A 19,198-nucleotide genomic window follows, 5' to 3' on the forward strand; every position below is an offset into this window, starting at 1 on the left:
GGTCCGTAGTGCTATTTGTTTCTCATTAACTACCATCCGACATGTGCTAGTGGCCTGGCCTGTGTAATTACTGGGGCTCCAATGGCGTGACTGGAAATTAGTCCAGCAGATGAAGACACAGCTGGGACCTGTGCGGGAACTGCAGAGCCTTTAGGTCTCTTCCCCCTGACCCAAGTGGGTGATGGGCCTGGGATACAAAGTGAAAGCGATGAGCAGCTTGGCTGAGACTGAGGCAAGTGCGTTCAAAAAGGCAAACCATGTTAGGCAGACTGGCGCATCCAACAATGCACGAGGGTGTGACACTACGCAAAGTATGAAAAGATATTAGGGTGAGGCCAGTGTGGGGGAGGGGCGGGCGGCTCAGTGAAAGCATCACTGACGCCCAAGATGAGTACTGTGCATGTAAAAGCTCTTGTTCAATTAAATTTCCAGCAGTATAACGATGCCTCTGTAATGTGCTTATGCGGCTTTATTGAACTCTTTCTCACCTCCAGTAGACCATCACAATCAGTAGCATGATGAGGCACAGCAGAGTGAGAGCAGACACCACCACCAAGGGGACAATCCACACCATCCGGCCCATGCCTGGGTGAGGGCTCCGCGTCATGTTGGACAAGGGGGTTCGGTCTACGGGGTGATACGAAAAAACATGTTAAACACATCTAACTCACACCAGTTCATCCAAATTGAGCAAGAAACTGCACAAATAAAGCGTTTGCAAAGTATTCTGAGGATTGACGTCCTTTGTAGATAAAATAGAAGTCTCGATGAAAACTGGTGTAGGATACCGCCGTCTTGTACGGCCACAGCTGTATGCGCGAGAGCTGTTAAAGCACTGGGGAATGGTGGAGCTGAACCCATCATCATTTATGGCATACATTAAATGAACACATCTTTATAGCTTACACCAGTTGCCACTGTGGCGGGTGCTGCTAAGCCCAAGACACAGTGACGTTGCCTCTGCAGAACAGAGTGGAATGGTGGTCCACAGGGGACTGGTTCTGGAGTAACCGGTGGAAAGCAAACATGTTCTTTCACTCTTTGCGGAGCTGTACAATCATGACGAGAAAGATCTTGCGGACCCGCTTCGTTGAATGATCCAAGTCTTTGTCAGAAAGTGGTCACTTCAGTGCTTCTGCTAGCTCGTGAGATCGTAACACACAGATAATGAAAAGAAAGGAACTGTCGCCAAAAGTCAACCAATAAAAAAGACAATTCAGTTGTTTTCAAATGAAGTGCTTTCTGGAGGTTTACATTTAACTCTCTCAAATTAAAAAGGACACCACAATTTGTTCTCTCTGAACTTTGCATTCATTTGTGGAACTTGCCATCCCTAATGCTCTGATGAGAGAGAGAAAAAAAAAAAAAAAAAAAAAAAAAAAAAAAAAAAAAAAGCTCTTCCTGAAGCAAACTCTTTTGAAATATACTTAAAGGAATTCCTTGAGGCAAAACCCCTCTGGCAGACAGCCATCTTATTCCTTCAGGCCTCTGTGTTGTAGTGACACAGGAGCCTGAAGCTTTGTCTTTGACTGAGATGGTAACCAGTGTAGTTGGGGTCTTATATCAAGTTATTTGTTCTTCTAAACTGAGCTCCATAGCGGTTGGTAGTGTTTACAGAATTTTGCTTTGGAGTTAAGTCTTCCCTCGTAAGATAGCTGACTACAGGAGATCAAAGCTTTGTGAGTTAGAAAAAAAAAAATAATCTTTTTGAAATGGATTTGAAATGTGTCTTCTATGTGCGAAAGAAGGAGCTCACCAGTGTGGACAGAGAAAGGCCAGTTACTCATCCCGTCATCATTTTTAATCTTTGGGGATAGTGTAGAGCTCTGGGGGATCTGCATCTCAGCACTGTCATTACGGTGCTCCTGAGTGGACACTGCATTTCCTTCTGTAGTATTCTTCTCCATGTTCACCAGCTGTTCATCACCAGAGCTTGCAGGGACTGTGGTGCCTTTAATCGTAGGTTTGCCTTCTCCTTTCTCTTTGGCTGTGGATGCGGGGGTCGTTCTTAAAGGCTCTTCGGCCACGGTGCCGTTTGCTCGTTTCTCTTCGTTATCAGGTGGATTCTTGGTCTTTTTCTTCTTCGTGTCCTCATCCTCTTCCTCCTCCTGCTCTCCTTCTTTCTCGCCCTTCTCTTCCTCCTCCTCACCCTCATGTGCAGCCTGTTTCTCGTCAGCCCGCTTGTCTGTCTCAGCACCTTGAGGTGCAGTCTGCTCAGTGCTAGACTTTGCGGGCGGGGCGGAAGGATGTGCTGGTTTCTGGGTGGCATGAGGTGCCTGTGTGGGCCAAACTGAACTAGGCAAAGAAGAGATGACCCCTCCGCCAACGCCCAAGCCAGCCAGCAAGGTGCTCGTCACCACTGATGCCACAGTGGCTTGGCTGCCACTGGAGGACGGTCCCATCCCGGTTGCCATGGAGACGAGGGAGAAGTGGATCCCAGAGGACGTCCAAGTGGAGGAGCCAGAGCTGATGGGAGCCATGTCGGCTGATGAAGCTGGGGAAATTGTTGGCTGAAAGGGACAGGCAGACAACAACAACAAAAAAAACGGTTACACAACAGTAACGCATGAATGGTGTGCTATTGTTTCTACAATACAAAAGATAATTTGCACTGCCATCTTCTGGTCAACTAACCATCCCAGTCTTCACAATGCGAGACCCTTCAAAGATCCTCGTCGTGTTTGCTGGAAAAGAAAAGGGGGAAAAAAAAGAAGGAAAAATACTCTTCAGAGGCTAAACATTCCAAGATACAAAATGACTCAACGCTTAGATGGATCGACTATGTACCTCTGAATAAGAGTGTTTGGCTAAAATCACTGCGCAGGTCATGCTGACATACTGCCTGCACTCTGAACAGGTACAGGAGGTCAGGGGACACATTAGTAATGACTGCTTTCTGCAAGAGAAAACAGAGACACATTTGCAAAAATTATAATCATAGTATGGTGAAATCCCATTTAAGAGCTCAGATGCTGATGCCTAAAAGTGAAAATATATTGCGTTAAGCTACAGTTCTGTCAATAGTAATTTTCCTGTCTAAGTTAATAGTGTTCACAGATGGCTATACTTATATTAAAATTGTCCTCACAATGGATGGATGATTGCCTCGACTGTTGCAGCTGCTGGAGAGCTAGCTTTTCTCCAGAATAATTCAGATAAAGTGTCTAGAAATAGAAACTGAAAATTGAAATGGAAATGAAAGTGGGCAAAATAAGAGGGACTGACAGTGGAAAGAGAAGTGGACAATAATGTCAGAAGTGCAACGATACAGGTACAGCAGCACACGGACACGGTAAGCATTCTTTCAATCAGCACTTAAAAAGAAATGTAACTGCTGGTCTTATTAAAACAAATGTGTTTCATAACAAATAAATCACGAGTATGAATTCTTTCATTAAGTGGAAAACAGTCAGTGTTTAAAAAAAAGTAACATTTCCCGAGCCTGACTTCTGTATCATTTAACTCACAATTCAAAGTTCAAACAGGAGTTTAAAAAATAAAAATAAAAATAAAAACTTCAATGGTTCAACTTCGTATCTCGTGCCTATGCATGTTTCCCTACAGTATTGGCAACCTAACAGAGCAGGATCTGCCCCCTTGTGTCTCATGACAAGGCCACAAAAGACAGAGAATTCAGACCAGACTGCAGAGGTAGGACAGCTGTGCCAGAACACCTAAAGTTGCAAAGTTTGGATAACTCAAAGGTCACTACAGTAAATGTTGTTGCAGATTGACTCAAGCAGCAAATAACCAGCAAAGGCAGATTGCAAATGAAATGTTTTCCATGTTTAACATCAAACAGAAGCATTGTGGCAGGTTTCTCGAGAAGCTGCAAGTGAGACGTGGACTTTAGAGGGTGCAATAATCTAACGGAGAGGAAATAAATATTAATCCATCTTTAGCTGAGGGTAGCATTAACTTAATTTGTTAGGCAATCCTTGACAGCAGGAAAGCCTTTTTTGCATATTCATTTTAACTTACTTGTCCATCACGTCTAAGCTTCTGTGACTAGATTTTAAGTTAAAGTTGCCCTCCAGGCATGTTTTAAGGCATACAGAACGAGACGAGCTGCATGGAATAATAAGAAGTGTGCAGAATCTTTTCTCCCTCCACTAAATAGTTCAATTACCTGGTTAAAATTCCTAAAATTACATCTCCTCCCCCTCCTCTCTCCCAGAACCCATGAATATTCAAATCGTGTTCATTTTCAAAGTGTAACTGCTGAACAAAGCATTTCTTCTCATTCACTTACGGCGTACGTGCAATTGAGGCATCAAATGTGTGCAAGCTGCACGCTGGAGCGCAGTGAGTTTTGCAAACCAATTCGAACGTCACGCAATCATCTTGAAAAACGAGGACAGCTGAATGTGAAAATAGCTGTTTAGTGTTAGACACTGCATATATGTGAAGGAGCTTATTATCCTAAAAAACTAGCTTGTGCTTTCCTATAGATTTTGCCCTCTCTGTGCAATGTTCCCTACCGAATGGGAGTCACAAAAGCGGCAACAATTCGAGATGCCTCACCAGCCCTCCAACCCATGACAATGACAACCGTGTATTTTGAAATGCATGACCAAGCTGAAGGTAGTAGTGTCACCGGGAAACTGATCCCAGGTTTCTGAACTGGTGGGTGCGTGTTTTGACCCGACACTGTTTTTATCTAAAGAGGCAGTCATGCAAACTATCGAGACAGCTGGGGGTCAGCAGGCCTTGAAGAGATGCACAGTTGGGTGTTGGATTCTCAGAAATAGAAAGATATGCGACCATGGAGAAGAATATATAGTGTGAAAAGGAACATCACAGTAGGTGCAACCTCCTACAGGGAGAAGATTTATTTCTGTAGACACGGGGAATATTCTGCTGGAATGATACTGTAAGGACTGAAGTGGTATTTCAATGTTTAAGGCAGCTAAGCTGAATTAAATGATCACTGGATCAGAGATCTAAAGGACTACATTTGCTCTGCATTTGTTGCTAAAGCAAGTCTGTGTTCAAAGCGCCGTCTCTGCTGTCAGAAACCAGAAGGGGATTTTTCAAATTCTCCCTAGTATTAACATTGGAGAAATAAAAGTGCCAATAATATTTTGTTTACACCGCTTTATTTTGAATAAGCTTTTTGACCCTGTAATACCGATACTTGCTTCAGAAACTGTTTCACATTTAAATGAATGCAAAAACAGAACAGAACAAAACAACCCGACCTCCACCCTTCCAAAAGAAAACAACAAAAGAAATATCAATGGATAATGGAAAATAATACATCTGGGAAAAGCCCACAGGTGCATTTGTCAGCTCATTACACATATATCAGTTGTGACACGCCGATGTCTGCGACGGGCCTGTGTTTCTATTCTTAGACAGGTGAGTGACAGGGAAGCGTCTGGGTCCTCATATCAACCAACAGCCACACGCAGGGTTCATCACAACCTGTCTCCCCCTTTACATACTGTCACTGATCCAGCTAACCTTTTATCCTGACAGATACTGTACATCTGAGGCTCTGAACGCCAATCGCAGCTGTTTAAGCAACACACATTGTAAGAGAAATAGCTTAAGAGGAGGAGAATAAGACTTGAAAAAGCCTCCGCTTTGGTGTGCTACGAGCAGCGGATCGTGATAACGCTCACCATCCTCTGGTCCCCGGTCTTGGTGAAGGTCTTTTCATCGGCGACATCACGCTTCACCCAGCTGTAGGAGACCATGTAACCGGTGATGGGGGGGTGGTAGATTGTCAGAGGGCGTTCCCAGCTCACCATCAATGCCGTCTGGTTCAGCGGTTGGATCTTCATGCTCACTGGGGCACTGCTGCACACTAAAAGAGCAGAATGAAAAGAGGGGTATGAGAACGAGGCAGCATGAAAGGGAAAAAAAAAAATCTGACAAAAGATAAAAAGAAATAGAAAACATCAGTCTTTTACTGACTGAGTATAGCTGGCGGAAGATCCTAACCATAGTTATTTATTTGTGTGTGCGTGTGTGTGTATGTGCATGTAATGATAACCTTTAGAAACCCTTCCAATGACACTTGAAGCTCGATTTAAAGGCATTTCCGAATGAAAAAGCTGCAAAGTTGCAAGAATATTTTAGAAAACTTAACAACACAAACAATCCTGAAAGCTTGGCTGGAGTCAGACACAACCTCAGGTGTCATTGTGTATTGTCATGTCTTGACACTTGTGCATCTTTACTGCAAGAGATACCATGAAGAATATCAAACAGCCAGCTATCGTGCTATATAGATGATGCAGATGATACACCAGCTTCCTGTCCATACCTAATTTGCCAATTCCCCTGAGTGGGCTTGAGCAGTGTGAATGAGGAGGATGAAGGAAGATATGCGAGTCAGCCTCAAGGTGGCAGTGCAGGCTGCAGCATGGATATTTTACACAGAGCGCCATCAGTATGACTAAGGGACAATCTGGACATGCCTCTCAGCACATCAGGGCAGCAGCAATCAGAAACGAGTGTCAAATGACTATGTGCTCTCAGAGTTTCTGCCAAATTGAAATTGTCACCACAATTTTCCCCGTTCGCACAGTGAGGCTGTGACGCAAATTATGCACCATGACATGTGAGAGAAAGAAAAGGAGACAGGGAGGAAGGGAATCAGTCAAAGGAACACGGGGGAAAAAAAAACAACAGGAAGAGAATCTCAGGGTGTTGATTAGGTGTGACAGGTGCGAAATGCATCATAACCTGTCGGATGTTCGTTGTCAAGTTCAGTAGCTCAAGAACAATAATTTAATAGCTGCTGAAGGTGTCACTGTGGCTCTGGTGCCTGCATTAATGCTGTCCTGACAATTAGCACAAGCATATTAACAACCGTCGTGAAACCACCTTTCAACTCAGTCTTTTGCATTTTACAAACTAACGTCGTTGCCGCTTTTCGGCCCGCAAAAAAAATAAAAATAAATAAATCTATACATCTGGGCAACTTGTGCTCAATTTATGCGTAAACCTGACAAAAAAATAAATAAATAAGAAAAAATATTAATTTTAAACTCCACTGATTTACGGAGATTATTAATTTTCTGACTCCTCAAACTGTTGCAGATGAGGTTCGGGCCCATCATCAAAACCTATTCAACTGTGGACAAAACCTACAACAGATAAGGAGTCTAACAGCGGTATAATGCTGAAACGTTGAATATAACGAGCTAATAATACTTTTCCGGCGTTAAAAAAGATGAAAATGGTCGGGACTGCATTCTCTTTCAGCTACAGATTCCTACTCTGTAACCTCCCAAAATATCCCACATAGAGGTTTCATCTCATCCTGCAATACAACTCAGAGAAGAGCACGAATCTTTCTCCTGTCAGCTTCTACCATGAAGGGGATGAATCGACTGCTGTCAACAAAGCACCTCCACTTTGTCTCGCCTCTAAAAGCTGCACGCTACGTTTTTAAAGCAACCGTCGGAATGATGCGGGAGAAAAAACAAGAAATCAATGAAAACAATATATCGGATTTGAACGATAACTCGCGTTTTCTGAACTTTTTCTGAAAAGTCATTTGAGGGACAAATACCAAGACAGTAACTACAATACTTATCTTATGATAATGTGTGCCACTTGCTGCAGATGCCACGGCAGTCTCCGCTGTCTGTGTCAGTTTTTTCCCCCAAACAAAATACCAACCTGTCGTTGTTTCGAAAAGCTCCGATGCCAGGATTTGCAGCTTCCTTCCATTTTAAATCTTTGTACACATTGCTTTTTTGTGCCATAACTGAGACAGCGAAGCAATCATATCCCATAAACTTGGACTCTGGTAAATTGTGGTTGGCGTTTTGTAGTATTTTGACATTTTAGAGGCAATCAGCTGATGGACATAAAACAATAAACAATGAAAGTCACAATGAAAATAAACGTAATATCAGCACTGACAGAATGAACTCATTTTCAAACAGAGGGTGCACTAAATCTGGGCTGCTTGAGAAACGAAGCCTGTGATGGAGCTAGGTTTCACACAGACACACACACACACACTGACAGACAGGCACCCAGTCTACAGCAAACACAAATGACAAAATAAATGCTGCCTTATTGATCTTGAAATTATTATTCGACAAACAATAAATCTCCGCGACACAAACTAATCTGCAATCTCTATTTTGCATCTGAAAGGTTAGCTCTGCATTTCTAATGGACGACCGAAATCAGAAAAGCTGCGGCGACGGAACATCCAGTCGATGCGTGGCCCCGGCTTTGATAATATTTCAAATCAAAGCCATTATTTACTTTGTAGGGATGGATATTGCTCATGAAACAACTTCAACAGATGTCACACTTGAAGAAAATACTGCCACACTTTCGCGCCAGTGTGTCCAATCACCGACCGACTCTTGTCTTTGAACACAAAGAAACCAAAATGCTAGACAGGAAAAAGATAAAACGAACAAGAGGGAGTGGAGGCAGAAAAAAAAAAAAAAAAAGGAGATCTATGGGTCCGCATCCATCCCGACTACTGACATAAAGCCACAAAAGCAATTTCACAGCTTAATCTCTATGGGTCTATTTTAGCTGTGCCACATATTAATGATGATTGCTGATCGGCCCTTTTAGAGTGCTCCAACTTCATCACAAGCATTCCCAATCAATTCTCCCCACCAGATACCAAGAAAACCAACAACACCAATTTAGGGAGCAGCAGCCTTTCTCATTAGTCTCCTTACTTCCTGCACGCTTCTGTTAGAGCAAGCGCAGCAAGATGCACACATGAAAGAAAGACAAACAAAAATACTATGATCAAGCCCTGCATGAGGTCTGCGTTTGGTATTAATATGCTGTTTGATGAATGAGTTGCAACAGTGAGAGAATGACATGTGGCCACCTTTACCCAAAAGAGGTTCCCAAAGCCCCGCGTTGTAATTACAAGGAAATGTGGTCAATCAGTAATCAGCTACTCTCTATGGTCCTTGTTTTTTCTCAAATTATATTTACTGCCCTACTGACTTGAGGCAGACTCCATAAATGCTTCCTGATCTCCTGAACTGACCAAATTTGTTCCAAAAACCCAATGATGCTAACGTTAGCATCACTAGCTAGGTACGGCTAATAAAAAAAAAAAAAAAAAGACCCGTCACTCTAATTTTAGTCGGCTAATTTAAAGCTATGGTATGTAATCCTAGAGAGCTAGCAAGAGAGCTAGCAAGATTCGAAAGTGTCCACTCCTCTAAGCTCCACCCCCCCCCTCCCCATTCCGTCAGTGCTTCATCCAAAGCCGGTGGAACCGCATGCGCACATGGAGCAGGGAGCCGGCAGAGGGGGGCGTAGGCAGAAAGCAGAGGCATCTGATTGGTTTTTTGTAGGCGACCAATCCGAGATCAGCGGGACGCTGATCTCGGATTGGTCAGCTTTTTCTCAGTCCTGCAGCTGCCACAGAGGTCTGATTATTTTCGTCCCTTTTTCTAAATACATCTTGTATAGATTTCTCTCAGGATAGACGGACCATTTCACCCAGTATTACAAAATGTGTTTCTGAACAGGATTACCTACCATGTCTTTAAGTTTCCAGTTAGAATTGAGGGCATTTTGTTTCTCTAATAGCCTCTGTTTTGAAAAACGCAGGAAAAGTTCCATTGACAATGTGCAAATGACATGAAAAGTTTGGAGGAAAAAATAGAAAAAAGTCTAATGCATAATGCATCACAACGCCGTTATCATGCAGTGGGTAGATTATGCTATGCTTGCTTGGCAAAAACCTAACTGCGTAAACAGCACAGGGGTCGCTCGTCACAATCATAGCATGACACATGACGTCATTAACGAAGCTAACAGAGGCGACCGTACTGAAAGAAAACTGGAGTTGTTATTCTCAGTTAGCTAGCATTGAAACTGTTTTCATCTCTGGATCTAAGCATCTAACCATCAGTGAGTAAATTATTTGCACATCAGAGGTGACTCACAAATGGGTGTTTCAATCCCCCGTTAGGCGCGTTTTTTTTTGAAAACCCCTTTGAGCGAATGTGAATGTAGCGGTAAAAGCCGATCATTCGTGTGATCGGTCACGTTGATAAAATGTTAGCTTCGTCATAGCTTATTCATAGAGGCTGTATCCATCTCCTGTGCGCATCAGCTCCAAACGGGCGGGAAAAAAACAACCTAAAACACTTTAAAAGTGAGAAAATTGACTGAATTTGGGGTTTGAGTCTTATCGATTCCGTGAACATTTTCCTCCGGCAAAACTTCGAAAAATGTGCAAGAAAAAAATAAATCATTCATTAAAACTAAATAATAGTAAAGCTGCAAAGATTAAATGCTGGTTCAACAGCTGCTCAGTCAGAGCAAATGAAAGATAATAATAAAAAAGTGCACGACACACAAAGAGCAAAACTCTTCAAAAGCTGAACAAAAACAAAGAAAAGTTCTCGATCCATATCTGCATTCATTAGAAAAAAGAAAAAAAAAGGAAGCAAAATCTCTTCTAAGCTGGAGAAATTTTCTTGCAAATCTGCAGGATTACTTTTGGAGTCATCCCAGTAATAAACAAATTGTAATAATCAGCAAACCTCTCTGGTGGATATAATCAGGTAGATGGCTTCCATCGCAGATTCTAGATTTGAATGGGATGTGATCATCCCCTCCCCCTCTTTCCACTCTCAGTGGTTTTGGCATCAGATCAGAAGAACAAATAAATTTCTACGTAATGACTGTAATTGCAGGATCTCAGGAGTTGATCCAATCCTGTTACAGCTTCTTTCTTGTGATAAAGACAGTAAACTTGACAGCATGCAGGAGGAGAAAAAAAGAAAACAAACAAAAAAAAACAAGCTTACCTCTCGAAGCCTCCGTGCTATGAGGACTCCCCCGGACCTCAGTCAAATCTCTCTGCCATGCATCTTTTACAGCCGACTTAAAAATCGCTCTATTGTCCAGGTTTTGCAGGGGCCTGAAGTTGTTCCGCAGGTACTCGACAGACTTGACATGGTCCTGTTGTTCCGTTGTAAAGATGGAGTAAAAAGCATCCAGCTAGTAGGGGAAAAAAAAAACAACAAAAAAAAACACAGAATAGCCATCAAGGCAAATCTAAGTGCTACTGTTACTATGCGTGCCAGCGTGTGCGCGTATGTGTTATACATCATGCAGCACTGCAATTGTAGTCGCTCGACAGTAGCTGACTGTTCACAAGTGGAGAACAGTATTTGCAAGAAACATTTACACCACAGGCAACAGCAGGCACAGACTTCAATCACCACCCCGGCTACCCGCTGGGCTGTAACTTCTCAATGGGGCAAATTTGTGGCCATTGATTGCCAAGAATGATCTCCTGCCGCGTGCTGTAATGACTACACATTACAGATACTGTGGAATCAATGTGTCCTATGGGTGCTTGGAGAAATGAATTACAGGTTCATAAAAGACTATCTGTGAGCGTCACAAACACTGTAGAGGTGGTCAATATTCTTGCAGCAGAAGTCATTTCTGAACAAAAGATTTGTCCTCGAGCAACTTCATAGAAATTCCACTGAGCCCTGCAAATTTCAGTGGCACCGAACGCACAAGAGGATATGCAGCTGGGTAACCCAGGAATTGTATGTATAAAGGATGCAGCAAAGCACTGTGGAGGAGGATCAGCAGAAAAGCGAGGGGCATGATTTGGCATAAATTATCTCTCAACATCACAAACAGCTAAACCAGTTGGAGGTAAAATGTTGTAAAGCGCATAGGTGGGTGCGGTAAAATGCTATATTTTTCATGAACTTGTAACTGTAACAGGCCAAATTAATGAGCATTTCAACTGCTGAACTTGAAAAACTTATTAAGTATGATAGGCGGCCTCACATGATGCTCTAACACATTAAAAGCCTACAGACACTGTCGCAGATCGACAGAATGATGTATGCATAAGTGCTATCTCACACCCAGTGTCATTCAAATGCCAGTAATTACCTCCCTCTTTCTGTTTAATCATGCACGATAGAGGCAGTCATGGTTTCATATGTAAAGGAGGTGGAGGGGAATGAAGGAAAGAGGACAAATAAGAGAGACACAAGAGGAGAAATCTGCTTGTGTGTTCACAGTGTTGGACTGCAAGTGATCCTCTGACAGTACACAAATGGGATCTTCCTGTGTGTGGGGAATATAGCGGTCTAGGCGAGTGTGTGACTGGACCCAACGCACCTGTGAGTGGGACAGAAACACAGGCCTGGAGAAGATGATCCACTCCACGACTTTGCTGCAGGGCGGAGTGGTCAGAGAGCCAGTGTACCGGTAATAACTGTCCAATGACGATGGCAGCAGATCCCTCAAGATGAACGACCTGAGGTTAGTTTCCTTTTCTGGGAAAGTAAAAGCAATTAAAATGTGTTAGTTCGCGACAACCGTAAGGGTCATCGTCCTGCACATCTCAGATTCCTTTACAGTGCAATACTTCTCTAAAACTGATGCATATCTTGAGTTAAATCTACATTGGCAAAGTTTTTCTAATTTCACTCCCCTAGTGTCATCTTTACTGCTTTCCTAAAGCCTCCCCTGGTGGCAGAGCAGCAGTTAAAAGCCTCAGCACTTGTTATCACCGCGGCCAGATCTCTGCGCTGAGAAGGGCTGAGAGAGGAGCAAAAGCAGGGGAGCCTGATAAGATGGCCAACTCTGACAGCTGATCTGTGGCTGGGTGGTAGCATGCTCTGCTCCGTGTAACAACTGTGGATAGGCCACGGGGATTAAGACAGATCCAAATGATTACTGGATCTGTTCTATCCTCTGATCAGAACCTGGCAAGGCTGTGAAGGGGGGGAGCTAAAATTATCCAGAGGAGGATGCCTTTATCTCCTGGAAATATGCTGTGTGGTATATGGGAGTTGGTTTGTTTCTCCTTTTTTTATATATATATATATATATATATATATATATATATATATTTATTATGATGAGAAGAACCTAAATAAAGCAGAATTTCTGTCAAATCCAATGTCTTACAGCTCATGGCCTTATCTTAAAAGAAACAGAGGTTTAGGGTGGGGTTTGTATTCAGACTCCAGAGGAACAGGAAGCCTCGCCCCATGCCTCATCTGTACGCTGAGTCAAATTCAGTATGCACAGCCTTTCTTCTCTCCATCTTCAGACGGCGTACGTGCCCTATCGCTCCTGGGCCGGCGAGATGCTGATGGATGGATGACTGTGGGATAACGAGCTAGTGGAAAACCAACCATCCTAACAGTGAAGAAGGCGAGGAGCTTTTAGCAGCTACCAGGAAGAGAGTCCAAAAAGCACCACACCCATGCTAAGCTTGTTTTCTGCTGGGAAATGGGATTCTGTACTGCTATCAGAGACATCTGTGCAGCTATACAACACCCAATTCAGCAGGGGAGGCTGCGGCTCAGGGGGGAGAGCAGGTTGTCCGCCAATTACAGGGTTGGCCGTTAAATCCCAGATCCTTCCTCATGTTGAACCCCCCAAAGTTTTTCCTGATGGTAGCAGGCACCTTACATGGCATCGACGCTGCTTTTGGTGTGCGAGCACGTGTAGGAATTGTGTGAATGAGAGGCAATAAAAACACTAAGTGCCAATATGGTAGAAAAGTGCTACGTAAATGCAGACCATTTTTTTCTTTATGAGACTGACTGACAGAGATTTACGAAAAATACACTGATAACATTGTTGTTGTTTTTTTTTTTGAAGTGGAGCTGATATGAGTAAATAAAATAAAACTAAGTGAAACGGTCTCTCAGCTGATGACTACACAGGGAACTGACTTTTTTTTTTTGTTATTTATTCCACTTACTTCAGTTCAAAGTGACCTATTTTCTGATTCTGCTGTTAAAAAACGTGCTCTAGTGGTCTCTGGTGATGGGGAGCTTTTCCTACTACACTACCCTACGTTTGTCTTTCGCAAGAAGCAAAGACTTTTCTCCACTGCTTAATGCAAAATGTCATAACCTGAGTAGCCTACAAAGCACAACATCAAACATCCATCTCATTATAAATTATAATTAGAATCGACTCAGCTGAGTGAAGCTCCGCTCTGGTCTTGTGAAACCATCGTGAGTGCGGAGAAATGACGTCATGCTCCCATGCACCCTCATGCATACACATGTTGGTGTACAGTTATGGATACAAAATGACCATCGGATACATGATTTAAAACAAGCTGCGTGTTGTCGGGCCTCAATCTGCAGTCAAGGATTACACGGACTTAAACATGGACAAATCAAATTATGTGATGCAAGCCCAGCATGAGTACTTCATAGACTACATGAGACAACATACCGTGCCATTACGAATTTATGCCACAGCCCGCAACACAAAACGTTAACAGTTTAAATGTGAAGATGGACTTTTGCGTGAGCTCCAGTACATGCCAGCACATGTAAGATGGATACAGGGGGTTGTCTAATTGAGGCTCAGATGTAATTAATAGTTCGGTGTCTGTGAGTGAAGCTGTGGAGGTCTCTTCCTGCAGAGACGCAACACCAGGAGAGAGGCTGCATCCTGCAGATTTATTCTTCTTCTGAAGTTAGACTCTGCGCATATTTTGTTGGTTTAGACCAATTTGAGGGCTAAAATATATATATATTTTTTAAAATGACATCCAGTGTTTAAGCAGTTGAACGCAAGAACGTCAATATTTGGTTTCTGCAGGCAAGGAGAGTATCCGTACTATCAGAGGAATCTACCTCCCGGATCAACCATCATCGACTGCACACCAACGTCAGAGGGACTTTGTCAGGGTCAATTGCTTTTTGAAAGGAGCTTTTAGCAGCTAGCAGGAAGAGAGTTAAAAAAAAAAAAGGTCGGATTTTGAAAATCCCACGTGGAAATTAATTTACTAGGGTAATGCTCCTTGGGAAGGAGATTTTGGTATGGCATACGAATATAAAGCAAATAAACAAACACAAAACGTTGTGGAGGAGATGAGGAAAAAGAACTCACTAAATATCAAATTACCTGCGCTCGCCACATGAATAATATCGTTCTGCTCGCAGCAAAGTTTGAGGTTGCTTTCTCATTACTTACCGTGATGCACCACTCCTTTCAATCCCTGGATGATTGGGTCCACAGCTGGGTTGTCTTTTTGCCCCAGCTGCAGGAAATGTCCAGAGACAAAAAGGATTAGAAAAAAGGGATTATGCGACTAGTATAATAATCTAAGCATAATAAAAAAAAGCAAACAAAACAATCAACATGAACAGGAAACAGGGGTCAGAGAGAATAAGAGCAACATCTTTGTGATGCAATACAATCCAGATGGCTCTTAATACCACCTTTTGCCATCAAGATGATGTTTTGGGTGATGTCATATTGTTTTTTTTTTTTTTTTTTTTTTTTAAGAGGCCAACGTCCATGACACGTGGAGTCTTGTAAAAAAAAAAAAAAAAAAAAAAAAAAATCTGTTTTAACCTTAAATATCATGTCTTGTCGTTTTTGATAGCCCTGAACGCATTGCATTAGACTGAAAGGCTCGTTGCCTCATGGAGGTGAGAGCAAATTTTGCCCAGTGGATTTTCATGATTTAACCACAACATTTTTAAAAGGTGCACGCCACGATGGTTCGATGCGATCCTGTCAATCAGCCATCTCTAGTTATCTCTTTCCGTTGCCAAAAACATTGAACTAAACTGAACAAGTTCTGCGTTCATGTTTGTGTCTTAGAAACATGGCTAGGAAATCTTGTGCAGTGTAATCTGCTTTAAGTGCTTAGCTTTTTTGGCTGGAGAATCTGAAATTTGGAGTTTGTGAGCTAACAGACTGCAGTGGGTCTCCACTCTGTGAGGGATGATAGTTTTGCAAAAAAAAAAAAAAACAGCAGTCATGCAGGGAAGGCAGCCTGTCCAGAACATAACTATTTGGACAGTAACACAGTTTTTCTACTTGAGGCTCTGTGCTTCAGCAAATTTGTCCAAAATAAATAATGAATGCCTCATTAAAGAGTGAAATAATCCTCAGTTTTAATTCGAGTGAGTTTTTATCCATATCAGAAGAACTGCGTGTGAGATATCTCTTTTATCCCACAGTGCCCAAAATGCTAGAGTTGAAAAGCTTAATGCAACATACCTCAGTTCCCAAGTTTCATTGGCGCCAACTCTCCTAATGAAAGCAGCTCACAATCTCAGATGTTCTTTGTAAGGTTGTTTCATCGAGGGTGCGGTTTGATTAAGAACTATTTCTATAATGTTTTAATTCAATGTAGATCATCTCAAACAAGACAAAGTAGTACTAAAACTGCAGTAAGACATGTAGCTTACAGTTTATGGACTAATACTCATCAAGTCATATCACCACCACCACCTTTGCCATAGTTCATCCAGACTGGGAACTGACACTTTTTTGCCACAATTTTCCCCAAAAAACTTTTGTGGAATGCTGTGCCTTTCCAATTTCCAATTATATATATTTTTTTTCAGGTTTCTATGACCATACGAACTGTTGTGTCTCAAAAAAAAAAAATGCCACTGATGAGTCCTTCCTTATCTGTTCGGCCTACACTTAATTGTTTGCAAAGACTTGTTTAGCCCCACAGGTAACAAATATTCCCAATGTCCTACTTAGGAGACAAGATTGGACAAAACAGTGTTGGGATATGGGGACCAAATCCTCCCTTGCTCAACATTAATTCAGGTCAGTCAGAGGAGAATAATTGTGTGGAACTGAATGCTGAATGTGGATAATATGCAAACCTTAGAGGCCATTAATAGGCCTTTGGGGAGCACAGCAAGAACTCTGCTCATTGATTAGAAATGGTAAATCTGAGCCAATGTGTGTGTGCCTGCTTACAAAACCTCACACTGTAAACTGCTATTCAGCGGATTGTGTATGGTGGTGCTAATTGCAGTAAGCAATAGGGCTGTCAGGACCCAGCGGAGGCATTTAGGTCCTCGCACACACACGGTTCATCACTGTCTGAGGGAAGACCTACATTACAAAACACCTGTGTCCCCATTCCAGCCCACCTCTGCCAGAGAGCTGACCCTTACCTACCTATATGCAATTAAGCTGAATATAAGCTTGCATTGATCACCTGCCATTAATTGTAAAGGTGTTGCTAACAGAAATAAGTGTAACGCGACAAAGGACTCCGAGGTTGTCTGAGTAGCTGCTCACAGTTCATAAATCTCAGAGGTGCTTTAGCGCTAAACGGAAATTAGGACCAATCTTGCCCATTAAGAGCGTATGTGTTCAGATCGTCAGGGGACAATTTGTGGTATCTCAGTAAGCAATCTGCCAAAGAACAAGGAAAACAGTCAGCAAGGTGTCGAAGAGATGTCTTATATCACAACACAGGTGTCACAGATCGTTTCTAATCAATATTCATCATTTACCAACTTCAAAAAAGGTTAATTTCTAGCTTTTTCAGTATCGGACTAATCCTTTTCTAGTCGTTACCACATTTCATTATTGCCCCAACATATAAAAAAAAGCTCCTTACTTCCCACATGTCAGTTTCTCCTCATAAGTTACTATTTATTCGCTCTCCTCAATGGTTTTGTAATATACTTCAAACAGCTGGCAATAAGCATCATCTTTGTATTTATAGTTATTTTATAGGCCTGTGAATAAGAGCATTTTCCATCAGTGCTACCAGCAGCTACAAGCTAAAAGTTATTACAAAGAGCTTTTCCTCAAGAGCTGAGTAATTCCTCTGAGAAAACTGAATAGTAGGTATAAAGATGAACCTTCATGCATCAGGATATTCAAACATATTACACAATACTGCTGTGCAGACTGCACTTACACTTGCTGAATGCTAACATCAGCCAGCTACATGTTCTGATATTATATGTATATTTGTCACACTCACCATGTTTCTTTTTTAGCTTGTTATTTTTTTCAATTTGCACAAACTATAAGTTGGCGTTGCTCGTGGGAATATCGGTAAGGCACGCTAACGAGCCAAAGCATTAAACAAGCTGAAAGTTTTCACCCAATGATGGCGTGTGGGGGAAATTCAGAGGATCAAAGTTAAGACAGTTTCTTATGAGGGAAGCCATGCATGCAGCAGTCCTTCAGCCTGGAATAAACAGGGCAGGTTTGCATTTTACACCTGGATTTCTCCAGATAAGTCTTGACCTTTAGGCCAGATACTTTACCTCAAAGAAGACAGCCATGGCAGCGATGATGCGTCTTTCCTTGATGGCAGCGCTGAGACTGTCAAAGTCATCTGAATTGTAAAGGTAGATCTGCATCTGGTATGGGAAACGGAGAATAAACATCTTAAGGAGTGGACAAGGAGGACCAACAGTCAGGTCATCAATCACTTGCACGCACGATCGAGGAGCTGATGAAAAGCTGTTTTGAGGGGCAGAAAAGAGAGTGTATTTATCACTCCTATAAATCTCTCATAATCTGTGTCAGTCTTTTTTTGTGTGCTGCCACTCCTGGAGGCTGCCAGAGAAATACAGCATCCCATTCCTCAGGGCAACTGTCCTCACAGGCACAGTAACGAGGCGAGACGAAAAAAAACCGGGGAGGGGGGCGTTCTCCCTTCTTTTTTTCATCCTCTGTGGAAAGATCTAACAGAATGGTATGCCTGTAATCATGGATCCCAATTACCTCAAAACCATCCCCAACACTGCTTCTGATTTCACAACAACTCTTTGGGTGCTTGGGTGTAATGTGACAGGTGTCATACATAGAATACATAGAAGAAGTCATATACCAGTCGTGGCTCTGGCTTTCAATAAAAAGATTCTCATTTCAAGCTAAAATATCATGGTAGTGCTGATAAAAATCAGCAAATGATTCTAAAAGTAGCATTGGAGCTGTCCATCATCTTGCTGCCAGGGCTCTGTAAATTGAAAAATCCTTTCATGTCGCTGAGGAGAGTTAATAGGCAATAAGAAAAAGGTCCTAGATGTTGATTCAATTAAAAGGTATGCCTTTTTCTTCTTTTCAAAGGAAAATCACAAGACACCATGAGCCCCAATCGGGTGTGCTGCCAACAAATGCAAAATAAATAAGTACCGGTAAATAAGAGTATAAACATGGATATTCCATTAGCGGGAACCACGGGTCCAAACCAGGTTCAAAATGACTCAATCCAAATAATTAAAGTTAATCAGTTTCCTTCAGAGTTCCTTTAACTGCAGCCTTTAATGGAACTAATTTGTTGTCTGAGAACTCAGCAAGAAAGAGGATTGGCCATTCATCACCCTTCAGATGTTATTAACTACATTACCCAATTAAGCCGGCTCCCCCTTAGGCTTCATTTACTCACCAAGATTGGCTCATGTGACCCGTTCTTGTTAACAGCACACTTTGGAAA

The 19,198-nt window shown here is 42.3% G+C and overlaps 1 protein-coding gene across 1 annotated transcript in view; it reads right to left on the reverse strand.

The window, feature by feature from the left end:
• The window catches only part of ca16b (carbonic anhydrase XVI b), a 98,813-nt gene that overhangs the window by 14,393 nt on the left and 65,222 nt on the right, over window positions 1–19,198 (reverse strand). Inside the window, exons 5-13 of the mRNA XM_075461202.1 lie at window positions 18,024–18,119; window positions 14,953–15,019; window positions 12,121–12,278; window positions 10,776–10,968; window positions 5,628–5,812; window positions 2,788–2,896; window positions 2,635–2,684; window positions 1,757–2,510; window positions 489–627 (exon numbers count right to left, since the gene is read on the reverse strand). Of these exons, the coding sequence (XP_075317317.1) occupies window positions 489–627; window positions 1,757–2,510; window positions 2,635–2,684; window positions 2,788–2,896; window positions 5,628–5,812; window positions 10,776–10,968; window positions 12,121–12,278; window positions 14,953–15,019; window positions 18,024–18,119 (1,751 nt within the window). The remainder of the gene's footprint in view (window positions 1–488; window positions 628–1,756; window positions 2,511–2,634; window positions 2,685–2,787; window positions 2,897–5,627; window positions 5,813–10,775; window positions 10,969–12,120; window positions 12,279–14,952; window positions 15,020–18,023; window positions 18,120–19,198) is intronic.

This window comes from Odontesthes bonariensis, chromosome 3, assembly GCF_027942865.1.
Source record: "Odontesthes bonariensis isolate fOdoBon6 chromosome 3, fOdoBon6.hap1, whole genome shotgun sequence".
NCBI classification, from domain to species: domain Eukaryota; kingdom Metazoa; phylum Chordata; class Actinopteri; order Atheriniformes; family Atherinopsidae; genus Odontesthes; species Odontesthes bonariensis.